The sequence below is a fragment of the Rattus norvegicus genome, chromosome 3, assembly GCF_036323735.1.
Source record: "Rattus norvegicus strain BN/NHsdMcwi chromosome 3, GRCr8, whole genome shotgun sequence".
Taxonomy (NCBI): domain Eukaryota; kingdom Metazoa; phylum Chordata; class Mammalia; order Rodentia; family Muridae; genus Rattus; species Rattus norvegicus.
In genome coordinates this window covers 75,804,950-75,823,653 of record NC_086021.1, presented here as the reverse complement: position 1 = coordinate 75,823,653, position 18,704 = coordinate 75,804,950, and the positions used below count along the sequence as shown (strand labels likewise).

Genomic DNA, 18,704 nt, shown 5'->3' with positions numbered 1-18,704 from the left:
ATTAATAACAACCTGTAAATACACAGAGTGGAATCTTAACATCACCTGCCATGGCTTCTTGCCCTCTCCCTCCTCTCTCTTCTCTTTTCCAAGTCTCCTCCTCTTCCTTCAAACTTCTCTCCCGCCCATCCTTCCTTCTCATCCAATGACAGGCCTCCTCCTATCCTGTACCTGCCCCTCACCTGTAGTTTACAAATTCAATGGGGAGAAGGTTCTGGTGAAGTCACCTGAGTCCTGAGTACTTGACTAGGCAGCTGCCCTTGGGACAGTGGAATTAGCATCAAAATACAGATAACTCCAGGGCAAACCACAACAGTACAGTGCAGAGCAGTGCAGTGTCGTGCAGTGGAGGTCATTCCTGAGTTCCTGCAGAGGCAGTTGAAGCCAGAGATGGAGCCAGAGGTTAGAACAAACTGCCAGAGTTAGTCTGACGCCAAGCAAGGCAATTTAGTGCAAAGACAGAATCAGCTTGGAGAGGAGTTTGAGCCGGAACAGCTGAGTTGAATCGGCCACCGCGGAGTCAGAAAGAACTAGAGAGGAGTTTATTCAGCTGAAAGCCTCTGAGATGACAATTGTTAGGTGAATAAAAGTTACTTCTCCATCAGAGGTAAATACCAAGCGTACAGGTTTCCACAGAAAACTGTGTTTGCACATCCATGGGCTAAGCATGAATCCAAACCTATTCCCTAAAGATTTCGCTTAATTAGTTAAATAGTTTCTTTTAAAGTTAAGTGTGCTCTTCCGAACAATCTGGGAATCCTACACCTACGTGGCTATTTACCCAACTCAAATGAAGTCTGTGTTCATACAAACATCTGCATGCTAATGTTTATGACAATTTAATAGCCCCCAAACTGGAAGTGCAAAGGTGGAAATAGACACTTACACAGACAGCATGGATGGGTCTCAAATGCTTTAGGTGGAGTGAGAGAAGCACACTTGAAGGCTATACTGTCTTAGGTTTTCATGACTGTGAAGAGACACCATGACCAAGGCGACTCTTATAATAGACAACATTTAAGTGGGGGCTGGCTTACAGTTTTAGCGGTTCAGTCCGCTATCACCATGGTGGGAAGCATAGCAGCATGCAGGCAGACATGGTGCTGGAGTTGCTGAGAGTTCTACATCTTGATCCAAAAGCAGCCAGGAGGAGGCTCTCTCTGCAGGCATCCAGGAGGAGGCTCTCTTTCACACTGGGCAGAGTTTGCGCATAGGATCTCTCCCAAGGCCCACCTACACAGGGACACACTTCCTCCAACACAGCCACACCTATTCTAACAAAGCCACGGCTCTTAATAGTGCCACTTCCCATGGGCCAAGCATATTCAAAACACCACAATCCACTCCCCTCCCCCCCACCAAGACTTGTTCAAACAATTAGTCTATGTGGGTCATACCTAGCCATAGCATAATGCAAAATATATTTAGTAGAATTTCTAAAGTCCCCATAGTCTATCACATCTCAACTATGTTTAAAAGGTCAAAGTTCAAAGTTTCTTCTGAGATGCATGCAATTCTTAAATTGTAATCTCCTGTAAAATCAAAATAAAAAAGCAGACCACATACTTCCAACATCACAGGATCTACTTACCATTGCAAAACATCATAGTGAGGAAATACTGAACTAAAACAACACAGAAAAGCCAGCTGGCAAACTCCAAACTCAGCATCTCCATGTCTGATGTCAAAGCTCTCTTCAGATCTCCAACTCCTTTTAGCTTTGTTGACTGCAACACAGTTCTTTCTCTTGGGCTGGTTCTGCCCACTGTTAGTAGCTTTCCTTGACATGTATTCCACGGCCCCAAGGCAACTTCAACTTCATAGCCTCTTATTCCAATGTCTGGGATCCACACATGATCTTCTGGACTTCCCTAAGGGACTTTTGTCACTTCTTCAGCGCTGCCCTCTGTAGCACTCTGACTCCATTCTACTGTTCTGGTGATTATCCCATGGTACCAGCATATCCGACATGCTGGGGTCTTCTGCTGCAACTAGGCTTCACCAATAGCCTCTCATAGGCTCTCTACATGGCACCAATCCTCAACTTCTTTGCATGACCCCATTAATCCTGGGCTGTCAACTGCACCTGAGGCTGCACCTTCACCAATGGCCTTTCCTGTGGTACCTCACCTTGGCCTGTTATAGTGCCAAGCCTCAGCTGCTCTCCATGACCCCCTTTATGCCTTCAAAACAGGACCACGTGGGTGATTCTTATAAAGTACCAACTTTGGCTGCAGGTACATCTGTCTCTGTAACACAACTTCTTTGTGCTCTTAGAAAACACTCCCCAGAAGATTTTTACCTCAGTGAAATCTTTTAGTCACTGCTAATTTCTTAGCTCTATCTAACCAGCATCAATTGTCCCATTAACCCCTTCTATCCCTGACCCTAAAGCCAGAGCCACATGGCCAAACTGCCACATGACCAAACTGCTGAGTTCTGCTGCTTGTTGGGCTGGAACATGGCCGCTTGTTCTATTACATCATCTTCAGCCATTTTCCAACTTTTTCACTGCCCAATTTTGGTTGTCCTTGAACTTACTCTCTGAACTGACCTTGAACTCAAGAGATCTGCATGCCTGTGTTTCCTGAATGCTGGGATTAAATGCATGTAGCACCACATATGAACCTAAGCCTTTCTGTACCAGGCTGATCTTGAACTCAAAGATATGCTTGCCTCTCTCTTGTGGGACTAAAGGTATATACCATTCACTACTCCCGGGCCTTTCTTTGGTTCCATTTCACATGATCTTTATGAGTTCTGGATTGTAATTCATTCCAGAGCTAGTCAAGTTGACAACAGAGAACTTTCATCACAATTCATCCCTTATCAATTTGACACTCAACCATATCTCTTTATGTCCAGATGAAAACAATAACCAGGTTATAGTAACACCTAACATGATATAACCATCCCTCATTCAACTGCAAAGGAATTCACAATAAGCTTAACTCAGTGGAATTTTGCCTTGAGGTTACCTCTCCCTTAATTTAATATCCTTGAATATAGGATTTAGATTCATTCTACTTCCTGGTGCTCCCTTTCTCCTTGAAACATTTATTTTATATTTTTCCTTTCTACTCTTTACTAAGCTAGATTAAAATGCTTCTTATAAGAGTAAACCACAGAATGAAGTCTAGACTAGGCTTCCTTTGTCGATGCAATTAATCTGAATCTCTTCACTTTAACCTCAGGCAGACTCCAGACATGGGCAAAAACTAGCCACGTTCTTCACTGAAATATCACAAAAATGGTCAGTAGGCAACAAATTAACATTTTTCTTCTCTGAAACCTCTTCATCCAGGCCTCCTGGATGAACACACCCTCAGCACCAATATTTTCCATTTTCCTACTAGGAGGCCCATTAAGCCCTGCTTAAAGCATTTCACCGCTTTTCAAATCCAAAGTCCCAAACCCACATTCCTCTAAACAAAAGAATGGCCAGGCCTATCATAGTGGGTACCAACTTCTGTCTTAGGGTTTCATCGCTATTAAGAGACACCAGGACTAAGGCAACTCTTATAAAGGAAAACATTTAATTTGGACTGGTTTACAGTTTCAGATGTTCAGTCCACTATCATCATGGTGGGAAGCTAGGTACCATGACAGACATGGTGCTAGAGGAGGAGCTGAGAGTTCTATATCTCGATCTGAAAGCAGCCAGGAGTAGGGTCTCTTCCCAACTAGGCAGCACTTGAGCACTAGGAGCCCTCAAAGCCCACCTCACAGTGACACACTTCCTCCAACCAGGCCACACCTCCTCCAACCAGGCCACATCTCCTCCAACAAGGCCACACCTCCTAATAGTGCCCCTACTCATGGGCCAAATATATTCAAACAACCACAGCTACATAGTATGCCATGAATGTGAGATGGAAAGATAGAACCCATGGAGCCAGCAAATAGGGCTCCAGAGGCTGGGAGAAGAGGGGTGGTCTGGTTAAAGGCACAAAGGGAACTTTCTGGGATAGACTTGGATCATGCCATCACTGACTTGACCAAATGGGTTTGTCAAAAGTCAAAGAAATTACACAGAATACTATAAAGAATGAATTTACCTTAATTTTAAAATGCCCTCTTAATCCTAGCCCTAAATTGTCCCATTAAAAACAAACAAACAAACAAAGAAACAAAAAACACAGACAGACAGAAAAACACCTTTTGTGGTTCAGGAGAGTTAATGCCATATGTCACTTTAACAGTTTGGTAAAATTATGGCTTTGGAAGCTGGAGAGATGGCTCATTGGTTAGGGGTGAATACTGCTTTTTATAGTAGTTGGATTCTCAGCATTCACATGGTAGAGAGTGGGAATCTCAGAGTTATCTGTAACTTCAGTTCTAGAGGATTCTATGCCTTTGACTCTCTTGGGCACTTGCACTCATGTGCACAAACACACACACACACACACACATACTCTCTCTCTCTCCTCTCTCTCTCTCTCTCTCTCTCTCTCTCTCTCTCTCTCACACACACACACACACACACACACACACACACACCTACACTTAATTTTAAATGATTTAAAAGTCTTAAAGATTATTCCTTTGTTACTACCCTTTCTTCCCGTAGGCCTGGCCTCTTTGAGAAGACATAGGTGCTAGAAAAATGAGCTAAGATAGGCTTTCGGGAGAGCACACCACTGGGCCCCATCACCTTTCTACTGGGAGCCAGCTGCCTGAAACAGTGGCAGACTGAGGGAGCAGAGAGGAAGTCTATGCTGCCTACAACTTAAAAGCAGTCTTATTTCGTGGGACTGGATGGTCGACTGCAAACGCAGGGTACCTGAAAGGCTGCAAAGCTATGGAAATAGCCAGAATTCAAATAAGGACGGGGAAAAAAAAAACACAGGAAGGATTTTGAAGAATAGCAGAAAAAAAAAAAAGAATAAAGTACCTTTCTGATCACTCCCAGTTTGTTCAGCCAGTCTCAGTGCCGTGTACAGGGGTCACTTCTCTATCCCCTACCTGTGCTGTAGACAAAGAGTTGTCTTCTCATGAATAAGGACCTGTTTACAGCTTAACTGAATAATGCGGGAATTGAGTCCCCTTCCCTGGTGATCCAGCACCTAAATATACTTCTTAAGGAACTAAGTTGGGACCACTGTACAGGCACACAACAGAGAGCTGTTATTCTGTGGCTGACAGCAAAGATGCCAGATGGGCTAAGTTCCAAACTAGAAGGGATATTTGTCTGCTACACTCAACACTGCAACCTTGGAGTCCCATAGCTCTCCCCGAGGTAGAGGATGGAAATATCTGTTTACCGATGAGGCAACTCCAAGATGCAGCCAGGAAGGGGAGACACGGGCTTGTTTTTTTTTTTTTTTTTTTTTTTTTTTTTTTTTTTTTGTTTTTTCCTTCTGGGCACAAAGAACAAATATAACGTAACTACGGGCATAGGAACCTGCAACAGTTGGTAAAAGCTCAATGTAACCAGGAGACGGAGCATCACCAAAAGCTGGCTAATGGGAGATGGATGGGTCATGGAAAATCCCAGATGAAGATTCCTGGAACTCTCTCTTTATACATGAAACACAGACTGGAATACAAACTCTTCATGGAGAATATTTTTTTATTTTATTTATATTCTTCTTGCATACTCTAAATGCACAGTGTGGGTTTCATGTCTTCAAAAACACTTGTGGGACTGGTCAGTGTATCGGAGATCTTCGGAAACATAGCCTTAGGTTTCAGCTAAGCGAGTCACAGAGATTGGTCATATACTACTACAAAATTACAGGAGATCTAGTCATTATTTTTCAACAGTTACTAGAAAAGCTTTGAGAACACCTGACGTACAGCCTGAGGGGGGAAAGAGAAGAGCAAAGGCTACTGAAGCAAGATTTCCATAACGCCACTCTATGTACAGTATCAGAATTCGTTTCCAGACAGTACACATGTGTTCAAATCATTATGTTAAGGGCACTCAAATATAAATGCAAGTCTCACTAATTTTCATCTTTTCTCTTTGGCTCACAAATGCACGAAAATACCATAAACAGTATCCAGAACTTACTCCATTAATATATAAATAAGATACATTACAAATGGGAAGAAAATACAAGATGTCTCTTTAACATGATATATATTTGAATATAAATAAGCAAATATCTCACTGACGTACAATTAAATCATTATATGCACTTCCCCCTGCCCAAAGATAGACAACGGTAATGTACAGTTTACACAGATTAATCTCTAAAACGCAGCAACAGCACAATTGTGACAAAGACTCTGCTACTATATCCCCTAGCAGGGCACTAACAGGGAGGGTGTGACATTTGTCATCTACTGGTACTTCCTACCATCCATCATCCATCCATTCAGGTGGGGACAGCTCTAGCAGGGCGGTAGGCTCCCAGCAACGGCCTTTCCCTGGGTCCCTAGGACACTGCAGTGGGGGTACCATCTGTCCTGCAGTTGCTTGCGAGATGGTTAGCCTCTTAGTAATTGCTGGGGGTGAGGCTAATTCCCTGGGAGCGAGCGACATGCTGTGGTCTAGGACTAAGCCACATTCACTATACATACATAGTACATAGAGAGAGGTATATATATATATATAACTGTACATATATACTGTGTTTCTAATGTGCAATTTTTTTAAAAGAACATCATTTCCCGCTAATTCTAACAAACAAGCTTACGTGAGATGTGACAAATATTCTTTAAGAGATTATAATTTCCTTCAGTGAAATGGCCTAGGTGTGTCAACTACTGACAGAGCTGCGTTCTAGGGTGCCAGAGGGGCAGGGCTATGGCCGGTGATTACGGTTCTGCAAAGGGGGGGGGGGGATTACAGATCTTGACCCAACCTCTCTATTTCCTCGATGAGGAAATCGATGTCAGACTGGGTGGCGGCTGGGTTGGAGATGACCATCCGGAAGAAGTTGGCCTTGTCCCCTTGAGGCTGGTAACCAACCATGGTTGTTCCTGACTCCATCATCAGGGCTTTGATCTTGGGAGCCACCTTGAGATAGAGAACATAAGGCCAAACTCAGCACCAACGCTGACACCCCTCGTTTTAACAGAGCAACTTGACTTACTTTTCAAAGTGTCTTTCATGGCTAATATCTAAACCCACCTGACCACCAGTTCCTTTAGAAAACACTGGGCAGGTCAACCTTGGAAGTCAGTCTTGGAACAATGATAAAACAATGGAAAAAAAAGAAGAAGCGAAGACAAAACACTTCAAGTTTTGATGTACATAGCCAGGAGTCCAGGATACTGCCTGGCACACAGACTCAGTTTATCAAATATCCACTCCACGGGTTGCATAATATGCATAAATATGGCAACAACCTTGAGTGGATAATCTAGATGTAGAAATCGACAGAGAACATGAGTCTGAACTCGACTAGGCTTGGACTTAGTAAAACAGCGCAAACAAAGAAGAATCCGGAATGTTCCAAGAGAGCCTCTGTAAAGAAGAGCACCAGTCCCAAGTGGGACTCCATTTTTTTTAGAGGTTCCTATTGTATCTGAACTGCAGCCAGGGACAATGCAGACTCTAGAGGACGACTTTGTAACACCCATTACCCAGAAGTCCACCCTGAAACGTTTTTTTTTTTAACTTTCTAATCCTTCCCTTTTGAGAACAGCACAGAGGCACCAAGATGGCCTGACCAGCGAGCGAACAGTAGCAGCAGCCGGGCATCTGAGACAGAAAGAGCGTCCTTACCCTGTGTAGTTTTTCTCGTCGCTCAGGGCTGTCTGGAACCCCTCGGAGGCTTTGTGGTATGTACCAGAAACAGACATTTGTGTGCTCAGGCTGTAGAAATTTCAGGAGACAATCAAGCAAACAAACATACAATGATTAGAACTTGAGCACAAGCTGGAGGCATTTTTGGAAAAAGTCATTCTTGTGTTTTGTTTTTTTTTCCCCAGTACGGGAAGGGAGGGCGGGGGAGGTGTTGTCTGAATGAGGTCTCCAAAGCATTGCCTGGGCAGCGCATAAACAAGCCAGACAGGAAGTACCGCTTATCCACTCTCTCCGGTCAAGAGCGTTGGCTCCCCAACCCCCCAACGAACATTCTAGATCCCCAAGCCTACTAACTGTGTACCTTGATACCGATGCAGAGGAAGCCGCTTAGCTTATTTTTTTGTTTGTTGGTGTGAGAGATTTGCAGCTCTCACCTTAGATGTTGCTTGCATAGTGCCTGCACGTGCAGACCCTTTGGTGACCCCCGACCAAAAAAGTACTTCCGTTGCTACTTAATAACTGCAAGTTTGCTACTGTTATGACTCGAACTGTGAAAGGGTCATTTGCGCCCTCGAGGGGTCAGAACCCACAGGTTGAGAAGCGCCGTTCTAGGTGTCTGGAGACATCAGTCTCTTTTTCGCTGTTCTACTAGAATGTGTCAACCCTGAACCGAGAGGTCCCAGAGACGGGGCGCGTGGGCACTGCATGCTGACGGCACGTGCTCAGGACTCTGGTGCTCGTTTGCTGACTCTCAGGTGGCATCTTGAGAAGCGCACTGGCTGGCCCGCTGTGGCTGGCGCTCGGTTACAGCAGGTTATGAACAGCTGTTTGGTGTATGAACAGGCTTTCGTTTACCAGGACTGGAGTGAGTCCATCTTTCTTTATTCAATTGTAAACCTCACCGGGGCAGGCACAGTATTTGTTTTGGCCAATAATATATAACCCAGGATCTGGCACTCAGGAAGTATTGGGCTGACAGGTGCTTTGCTGTGTGTGTATAATGGGGGGAGTGTGTGAACCCAGGCAGAAGCAGTTTATCAGGCTCTCTTCATAATGAATCCATGGAGAGCAAGCCCTCATTTAGAGCCAGTCTTGGAAGATGAGGATATACCTGACCTCTAAGCTTCTTGGGCCTGGGAGATACTTATGGATAGAGTCCAATTCAAGACAGAGCCAAGAACAAGGAAGGGGTAGGACCTGCCACAGGGAACGCGCTAGGTCAAAGAGCTGGCTGAGAGCCATGCGCTTCAGGGCTCAGCGCCTTTAACTCTGTGTTGCTACTTCATATGGGGTTGTATGACTGAGTGTGGGCGATTGAAAAAGACTTCTGGTCATAGAAGGACAAGGCTGAACTCTAAACCAGCATGTAATGAATCCGGGGCTTGCTGGCAGTGCCCCTCCTGAGCTGCGTGATGTTACCTCACTCCAGACATGGTTGTGAGTATACAACCTGCTCTGCACATGCCACACAGTGTCAAGGAAGGCTGCCTGAAACAGCTCCAGAGTCCAGACTGCGGCACGCTGTGAACAACAGTGTTTCTGCAGTACTCACAAAGGGCTCTGTGCTTGTAGAAAATGGCTGTTACAGAAAACAAAGACTTTTAATATTTTCCTGTTGACATTCTGTACTATATGTACTACACATGTGTACTATATGTATGGTATATTAATGCAAAGCAGCATTCTCTACATTGGAGACTATAAAATCAAAATCTCACTCAACTCTGAAAAATGTTAAGGATCCTCTACGTCAGTGGTCCTCAACCTACGTAATGCTGTGGCCCTTTAATCCAGTTCTTTATGTTGTGGAGACTGTTAGCATTCTGTCTAAGCTCCACCCCCACAGTTACCTGGCAACAGTCAGGTATGCCTGACACTACAATAGGGGCTGCTTGCCCCCTCCTCACTTTCTTGCTCCCTCTCGCTCTCTCTTGCCTTCTTGCTTCTTCTTCCTCTTTGTCCCTTCTCTCCCTATTCCCTTCCTCCTCCTCTCCATGTGCTCATGGTCAGCCTCTACTCTTCTATTTCTCTATCTCCTCTCAACTCCCCTCCCCACGCCCTGAATAAACTCTATTCTATACTATACCGTCATGTGACTGGTACCTCAAGGAGAAGGGATGTCTCAGCATGGGCCCGCTAAGGCACCCCCTTTCCTCAGACTTCCATAGATCATATCCTCCCTTCTCTTTATCTTTTTATCAACACAATAGTGACCCCCAACCATAAAATTACTTTTGTTGCTACTTCATAGCTGTAGTTTTGCTACTGTTATGAACCATAATGTAAATATCTGTTTTATGACAGTCTTAGGTGACCCCTCTGAAATGGGTCACAACCCATTGGTTGAGAATCACTACTTTGAATCTTGCCTATCACATATTCAACCAAAATGCAATACTTTGTGTACAAATAAACAACGGCCACCCCCATCTCGTTAGCGTGCAAATTTACTTCAGTCTTTAGCAAATGGCAAAACTATCTACCAGAGAATTGCTTTAAAATAATTATCTTTACTATTCATCCTCAGTCTGCCTATTTTATACATCCACATACCTGGGGTTGTGTAAAGAAAGATATCTGGGGTGAAAGGGGTCATGGGTAGTTAAAGTTCAAGACCCTTTAGAATGAGATGATGAGACATCGGTGGTCTAAAGCTCCAGGAACTCCCCGTGTGTTTTTTCTGGAAGCACTGTGTGTGCGGTCCATGGGGACAACCTACCTCACCATTGAAAACCATCTCAAACTCTTCTCTGTTTTTAATCTTGGCATAGAGGTATTCAGCCAGCTCCAGGCATTTGTTGATCTGATTTTCAAATCCCACAGTGCCCTGTTTCAAAGAAGAAAGCTGTGTTTGTTGCTGTCAAGTTGCATTTCCCTGTGACAGTCATTCGGGAAGGCTGTGCTGGCCTGGTTTATGGGGCATTTAAAGAAGTGTCATCTTGGAGGTGGCTAGGAAGGACCATTTAATTAAATGTGCACAGTTTCTTCAAATGCAAGAAGATACTTTCTCTTTCTAGGGCCTTTGTTTGGAACCTTGGAAGTTGTTCTCGGCAGAGCTTTAGCTTCCAACCAGTCAGCCACTAGCTGGTTTGCTTTTGGATAGTGCTTTTGGAGAGTGTCCTCTCTGGGCTGAGACCAGTCTACAAACTGTTGCAGACTGGGACAGAACGAGTAGAGAAGCTGAAAGGAAGAACTTTTAATAAAACATTTACTTATCTGCCCTTGCTCTCATTCTGGATAGTCTCTCTCTGTCTCTCTGTCTCTCTCCTTCCTTCCTTCCTCTGCCCCTTTGATCTCTCTCTCTGTCTCTCTGTCTCTCTGTCTCTCTGTCTCTCTCTCTCTCTCTGTGTGTGTGTGTGTGCTCTTGCACACACATGCTTGTGCTGCCTGTGTGTGCCTTTATGTATGTCTGGGAATGAGGGTCAGAGGACAATTAGTGGGTTCAGGTTTCTCTTTTCATCACATGTGTTCTGGGATTTAAACTCTTGGTGGCAAGCACCTCTACCTGCTAAGTCACCTTGCTGGTTCCGTTAAGAAACTTTTAAAACAAATATAACTATTGACGTTAACAACAAATAGTGACTTTGGGCTTGTGTTTTGCATTTTTTTAATGCTTTCATGATAGCTCAAAGGAACTACCATCTACTTCTTCATCAGATACTTTAAAAGATGCTATCATAGAATGCATCTACCCCAGCCATATATCCTGGCCAAACCTGTGCCCGGTCCTCACAGGCAATTCACTCTCCATAGAACAGGGTTGCTCCCTTCCAGCAACAGGCCAGCAGGCAAGTGTGGAAGCCACGGTTCTTAGTACATGCCCAGACCGCACTAGCTCTAACTACTCCCAAACTGGCTGAGCGTGAGTTTCAAGAGCCAGCATGGCTGACTGGCGAGCAGCGTTCCGGCTGCTGATTGGGTTGGTGTTAACGAGAACAGATGCACAAGGCTGGCCTGTGGGTGGCTGAAGGGCCTGAGCAGAATCAAGAGACGGCAAAGCAGGAGCTCCTCCAAGAGATGGGACTGGGGGGCTCTCCCATGAAAAGGATTTCCACCCCGGGATCTTCCCTCTACAACCTAGGGGCTCAACCTTCTGGGGACAGCTCAGGAGGCCACTGTTAGACAAAATGAAGATGTAATTACAGAGACAGGCCATGTGATCATTATCATTACAGCAGTGCAAAATGACGGGGCTCTGTCTCTCCTGTGGTAAAGGCTCTTATATGCTCAAAATGTCTATGATTACTTTGTGGGAGAAATCAAATCCAGACCCTACACCCAGGCGAGATGGCTTCATAAGGAAGGACACGGATCATCTGCCAGCTCTTTTCTATAGAAGAAAAAAAGATGAGACTAGACATTGCTGGAAAGCCTTATTGTTTGGAGGGGAAATTAGTCCAAATCTTTACTGTGGAAATTATTAAAATTAACAAGTAGTAAGTAAATAGAAACAACAGAAGTGACACAAAGCTGGGAAATCCAGGTTGCCTTTAACTTGGCTGCCTTCTTCCCAGACCCACACAGTCATCCTATAACCTTTTCTATCTGTATTAAATAATTTTAGAGTTCTTAAGAATTATTGTGGCGGACAGGCAAGATGGCTCAGTGGGTAATGGTGTTTGCTGCCAAGCCTTACAGTCTAGGTTTGGTCCGGGAACCCAGGAACCCATATGTTGGCAAGAGGAAACCAACCTCTGCAAGTTTCCTTCTCACCTCCACATGCACACTGTGGCACATGCACACTCATGCTCATAAACACACACACACACACACACACACACACATGCACGCACACGCACAGGAGTGCACGCGCACAGAAGGGAGGGAGGGAGAGGGGGGAGAGACAGACAGATAGACAGACAAACAAAAACACACTTTTTTTTAAATTTAAGAGGAATTATTGTGGAAGTCCTTTTGGCAATTTTTTTTTAGTAATAAAAGAATTATAAGAATAAGAACATTTATGGTGATTCTAACTAAGGAGAAGAAACCGAAGAAGAGAAAATTGACATACAAAGAAAGTTATTTCTTTCACAAAGAAGATACAGTTAACAATTATCTACAATTATCTACAGTTACCTGTGCAGTAAACTGTGACCCATCACTACCTCCCTGTCACCAGCCAGCCTGGACTAGTCACAGCTCCCTGTTTCCTGAATTTCCCCTTTATACCTTTGCTTTCCACATCAGCCAGAACTTGAAGATGTCCACATGGCGGCCACACTGAATCGCCTTGTCCCCTGTATCGTAGGAGACGTCATACTGCTTGTCTGGCTGGAAGAGGTAGCCTGCACACATCTGGTTGCATCCTTGGAGTATACCCTGTCATAAAAATCAAGGTGTGAGCAACTGTCGTCACCAGTCAGAGATGTGGGTTCAAGGATGAGCTGGGGACCCACACCTCCTTTCTTCCGAGGGCTTCCATAAGTTCAGATGTCCTTTAAAGCCACTCTTGGGGAAAAAACCCTTCCTGTCTGCCCTCAACCCCTGCCTTCCTTCTGTCACACTGGTCACAAAAAGTTCTCTTGTGTTGGATGTCTGCAAGGGCTTCACTGTTTCTCTAGCGACATCAGGACATTTAGGTGGAGGAATTACTTAGCCATTCTTTGGGAGGGGCTTTGAGTAAACACCTCAGCAGGTGGGGAAGCCGGTGCTGTGAAGAACCGTCCTCCTCCCAGATGCTACCCCCTCTCCAAGTCTTCCAATTTATGCAAGACCCCCCCATGACGTTAGGGTAAGTGGAGGAGAGCCAATATGGGGTCTGACTCCCAAAAGAGACACCTGAGGTGGGTACCTCTCTTGTCATCTGTGAAACATCAATGTGGTATGTAGGGGAGGAGGTGCACTGGGTGTGGTATGTGGGGGAGGAGGTGCACTGGGTGTGGTATGTGGTGGAGGGGTGCACTGGGTGTGGTATGTGGGGGGGTGCACTGGGTGTGGTATGTGGGGGAGGGGGTGCACTGGGTGTGGTATGTGGGGGAGGAGGTGGGGAGAAAAATCCGTCTGCAGCTCACTTACAGAAGCCTTTTTAGAAGTTACATGTATTTATTTTGTGTGTGTGCACACACTGTGTGCGTGGATGTATTACACACACACACACACACACACACACACACACACACACACATATCTGTACACCGGGGCATATTCCCTCCTTCCTCCGTGTGGGTTCCAGTGAAAGAACACAGAGCCTCAGGTTTGGCGCCAGTGTCTTTGCTCACTGAGTCATTTGGTTGGCCTTATAGAAGCATCTGATCAGCAGTCCCCGGTATCTGTACTTCCTGTTCCATCTAACTTTTTTTCAGCTCTCCAGGCTACAAATATCCACTAAGAACCCAATGTACGCTCCAGTGAGTGAGCGAGCGTGGTTTGTTCTCACTGACTGGGCGATTCAGCAATCACTCTCAGGTCTGTGCACACATGAAGACACATCCAAAGAAGCTCACTAAAGGCTCTGTCACCAGCAGTTCCCAAAGCACTGAACGAAGACAAAGGGCAGCCAAGAGCCAAGAGGAAAATCAGTGTTAGGAAAGGGTGGGGAAGGGGTTGGGGATTTAACTCAGTGGTAGAGCTGGTAGAGCGCTTGCCTAGGAAGCGCAAGGCCCTGGGTTCGGTCCCCAGCTCAAAGGAAAGGGTGGGGAAGAGGTCTGCAGGTTCCCTGTGGGGCCACCAACCAAGGGAGCACAAACCTTTTCCTTGACCAGGATGGCAGAACACTGGAGCAGCACACCCATCATCTTGTGAGGGTTCCAGGTGACTGAATTGGCCCTGGAAGACACACAGGAACCTCTGAGAAGATGGGAGGAAGGGAAAGAAGAGCCTATCCTCTTGAGGAAAACCCCTCCAGCCCATCACCACTGAAGTCATAGCTGCTTTCCTTGCAGTGGGAACTGCATGTTTCAGGCAGTCTCCCAAGGTATTGCACTGCGGAATTCTCTAGAGCTGCCATTAACAACGGTCACCGTTACTTATTGTACACCCTTCTGTTCTCAGAGCTGTAGGTGTATATGACAGGAAATGGGGCTAAGGTCCCGGGGCTTTGCAGGTATACAGTTCAAACCTAAACCTTAGTCCTGACACTTTCTAGCTTGTGTACATTACTCAACTCACGTGTGCTTCAGAGTTCACATCTATCTCATCAGAATGGAATAAAAGATAAAACAAGTTCATGGAATATGTAATCACAGGCCCTTGTATATGTGATTCTCACAGCAACACCACGATGTAGATATTCCTATTGCTTCTCGTTTACGAGAAGAAACATATGCACAGATAGGCTAACCACATTATCCAAAGCCACACAGCTGGGAGTTGCTGGGTCTTGGTCCAGCTCCAGGATCCTCTTTACAGAACCAACACTCACAGTCCCTACACTAGACTGCTTCCTTATGGAAGCCTTAGACTGCTTTCTGCCCTTCTGTTTTGATTTAAAGCAGGGCTAGTGAGAAGGGTCTGCCTGCTGATGGTGCACCTCAAGGCAATGATCGGCTGCACTGCCATAGACTTGGACTACCTAGCAGCAGCAATTGAGAAATCAGCATGATTCTTGCCAGTCTGGGCCGCCATGCTCACTTAGCAAGCATGGTCTCCTAGCAACTGGATCACTCTGTCAGACGCAATTAGATGACTAAGGAGCACACTAGCTAGGACATTACAGAAACAACTGAGTGTAATGTATAGTGATTCAAACTTGGGAAATTTGCTTCTGTGGGTTACAGACCCTTTTCTGATGGCCTCAGCCATAGCTGGGCTCTGCATTTTAATACCTGAGATGGGTGTTTTCTCTGATGTCACAATTGCCTTGAGATTCCATATCTGTGCTAACCCAGTACTAACCCCTCACTGTGGGCTTTTAGTCGTGTGTGTTAATCGTGTGTGTGTGTGTGTGTGTGTGTGTGCGCGCGCACATGCGCACATGTTCGGGACAGAGCTTGAAGAATTTTCCCCCTATGTGCCCAAAAAGGATCTCTGATGAAAGAGGCTTGGGAGGACTCCCAGGAAGGTTGACAAGTGCTGGCATCATAGAGAAGACTCCATGTCAATCCACTTAGAAGGCATGAACTTAGCCAATTTTGTCACTGCTGTTGCATGTCAAGTCATTAAAAATTATATTTAGATCTCATAAATTGGCTTTAAGATGGCTTTCTGAATGTCCCAAAGGCACGAAGTAAGTGATTCTCTGCTACTGCAAGAGGAGGGAAATAGGGCATGGTGGGGGATGGCTCCCTTCGGGAACCGTGCACGCTGTAATGCTAATGAGGAACAAGCCCAGCGTTCACTCTTTCACCTGGATCCAAGGGTGGGAAATGAGAACTGCCCGAGATGTTTCATATATTTGCCTCCAAATTATATGGTCATACATTTCATCTTTTTTTTTGTTTTTGGTTCTTTTTTTCGGAGCTGGGGACCGAACTCAGGGCCTTGCGCTTCCTAGGCAAGCGCTCTACCACTGAGCTAAGTCCCCAACCCCATACACTTCATCTTTAAAGAGCCAATCTTGTGTTGACAGTGGTGTTTCAAACCAGAGAAGAGAGCAGGCAGTCAGGGCTACAGAATCCAGAATCCTTGCTGGGAGAGGGCACCCATGAGCTTCCAGGCCCCGTCTTCTTACTGCCCTGGTCTTCACCTGTCACATCCACTGTCCTCAGGATGGCCACGAGTCCTGTCTCGGGGCCCTTGTATTGAACACGCTCTCTGCCTGGAATATTCTTTTCTACATCTTTGTTCCCTGCCTCTCTTTTGCAAGTCAGGGGAGCGGGGTGTCTCAGTCATCTGCTACCTTACAGAGGAAGAGGAGTTAAAGGAATAACCAATGACCTCCCTGTCTTCTTCACCTTTCTCCTTCCTAGGCACCTCACTGGGTGCCCTACTTCACCTCGCATGGATTCACAGGGGACTCATTTGACTTGTAAATAAACCATGCACTCAAAAGACACCAGGTGAGCTAAAGTTTGCTTAGTCTGATTGAGGTCATCCATCACTGAAAATCAGGGTTGGGAGACTTTAGGCTGACATGAGGGATGGGAGGGGAAGGGATGGGCCAAGATGTATAGTGTATCTGATGCAGAAGATGAAGGGGGCCATGGAGCCTACTGTACCTTTCTATGCCGCTGAGTTTGTGGCGATGCTTCCGGGACATGAGCAGCCCACCACCCCAGGCAGCCTGCAAGGACAGAAAAGAGACCAGAGGAGCTTTAATGCTGAAGACTCTAGAAGGAAGCTAGGCATGCCTTTCATTCCAGCACGAGGGAAGCAAAGACGGCAGATCAAGGTTACGCGAGGGATGGCCTGTGGAAAAGCCCGTGCCAACAGTTCGAGTTGCCAAGGCTGTGGGCTCATCAGTGTTTTCCATTTCTTTATATAAACTTCCTCCAGAGAATGTCTTCATGATCTAGAAAGAGTGGATTGTTTGCGGTGACTGTGGATCGAAACACAGAGTGTTGCGACAAGCCAGGGATTCTCTGAATCCAATATACTAGTCTTGACAGCCATGGCGGTACTGAAGGCAGCTTAGACGGTAGGAGCAACTGCCTGCCTCTTCCAACAAAGTCTTGAGAAACTCAGAAGCCCCAGTCATAGGAGACACTGCTCTGGGTACCACGATACCTGTTTTACTGTAATGCTAAGCCTGGCATAGCATTCGACACAGCACAGCCTTTGTGAGCCATTTATTCAACAGCGGGGCAGATTTTCCTTTTGTCTACATCCAAGAAATTACATCCAATGAGAAAATGCATGGGGGAGGGGGGGCTCCCATGATGTACGTAAGAGCACACATTTGCTGGGAAACTTCCGGATTAATCTCATAGCTGCTCATGTCTTCTGTATACATCCTTATTTTCCTTCATGAAGCAGATGGACATCTTTCTGAGAAGTGTTCCAGATGTGGGATGCAGGCAGGTGACTAAGTGTTCACACTCATGGCCACTTCCTGGACGCCATGTCTTAGTTTCTTCTGAAATCCTTTTCAGAATTTCTTTTCTATCTGAAGTCAGGTATATTTTACTTTACATCCATTCATCCAAATAAAGCAAGTGGTCATCACAGTAGGCTCTAGAAGGATCCACACAAGGTAACCATTGGCCAGGACAGAATGAATCCCAGAGGGTGACCAGGTCCTGAGGCATGCACTGTTCACAAATGGCTCACTGAGGAGTGGGGAAGAGCAGGAGCAAATGTATGCAGGTAGGGCCAGGCAGGGTGTTCAGGGTGAAAAGGGTTATTTCTACCCCTTAACAGGACAAGGTTGTGTGTGACAAGGACACTTACATCCACATGCAGCCAAAGGTTGTATTTCTCACATATGTCTGCAATCTCCTGGATCGGATCAAACGCTCCATAAACAGTCGTGCCTGCGGTTGCATTGACATAAAGGGGAACAAATCCCTACAAGGTGAAAGAGATAGCTGATTAGTGCTTTAAAAAATGTTTTCATGGGGCTGGGGATTTAGCTCAGTGGTAGAGCGCTTACCTAGGAAGCGCAAGGCCCTGGGTTCGGTCCCCAGCTCCGAAAAAAAAGAACCAAAAAAAAATGTTTTCATTTATTTGTTTTTTGTGTGTGTGTGTGTGTGTGTGTGTGTGTGTGTGTGTGTGTGTCTGTCCATGTGCCTGTGTGCCCAGTGTGTACTGCTACCCTCAGTGCACAGAAGAGGATTTTAATATCGCAGAGATGGAGTATCAGGTGGTTGTAAGCCTGATGCAGGTGCTGGGAACCAATGTCTGGTTCGGTGGAAAAGTGTATGCCCTCTCAGCTGCTGAGCCATCGCTCCAGGCCCCTCGTCTGTGGTTTTTAACCTTCCCCATCTACTTGTTTCCACAGGAAGTAGAAGGCACCAGTCTTTATTTCTAACCATGAGCCAAGCTGGTGAAATTAGAGACCGTGGCTCGAAGTACTCTTCGTTTTTCATTCATCCATTTGACAGGAATATGTTGTTGGTTTTGTTTTGTTTCTTGTGAGTGACTTTTACATGCCAGGTTTTTGGTGCTGGGAACAGTACAGGGAGCG

The 18,704-nt window shown here is 45.7% G+C and overlaps 1 protein-coding gene across 4 annotated transcripts in view; it reads right to left on the bottom strand.

The window, feature by feature from the left end:
* Nucleotides 1–5,554: 5,554 nt before the first annotated feature.
* The window catches only part of Gad1 (glutamate decarboxylase 1), a 40,840-nt gene continuing 27,690 nt past the window's right edge, over nt 5,555–18,704 (bottom strand). For all 4 annotated transcript variants that reach the window (XM_063283075.1, NM_017007.2, XM_017591454.3 and 1 more), the window contains 7 exons: nt 17,969–18,085; nt 16,798–16,862; nt 14,389–14,467; nt 12,872–13,021; nt 10,419–10,526; nt 7,679–7,768; nt 5,555–6,967 (listed from right to left, as the gene is read on the bottom strand). In XM_063283075.1, the coding sequence (XP_063139145.1) occupies nt 6,794–6,967; nt 7,679–7,768; nt 10,419–10,526; nt 12,872–13,021; nt 14,389–14,467; nt 16,798–16,862; nt 17,969–18,085 (783 nt within the window). In that variant the 3' untranslated portion in view covers nt 5,555–6,793. The remainder of the gene's footprint in view (nt 6,968–7,678; nt 7,769–10,418; nt 10,527–12,871; nt 13,022–14,388; nt 14,468–16,797; nt 16,863–17,968; nt 18,086–18,704) is intronic.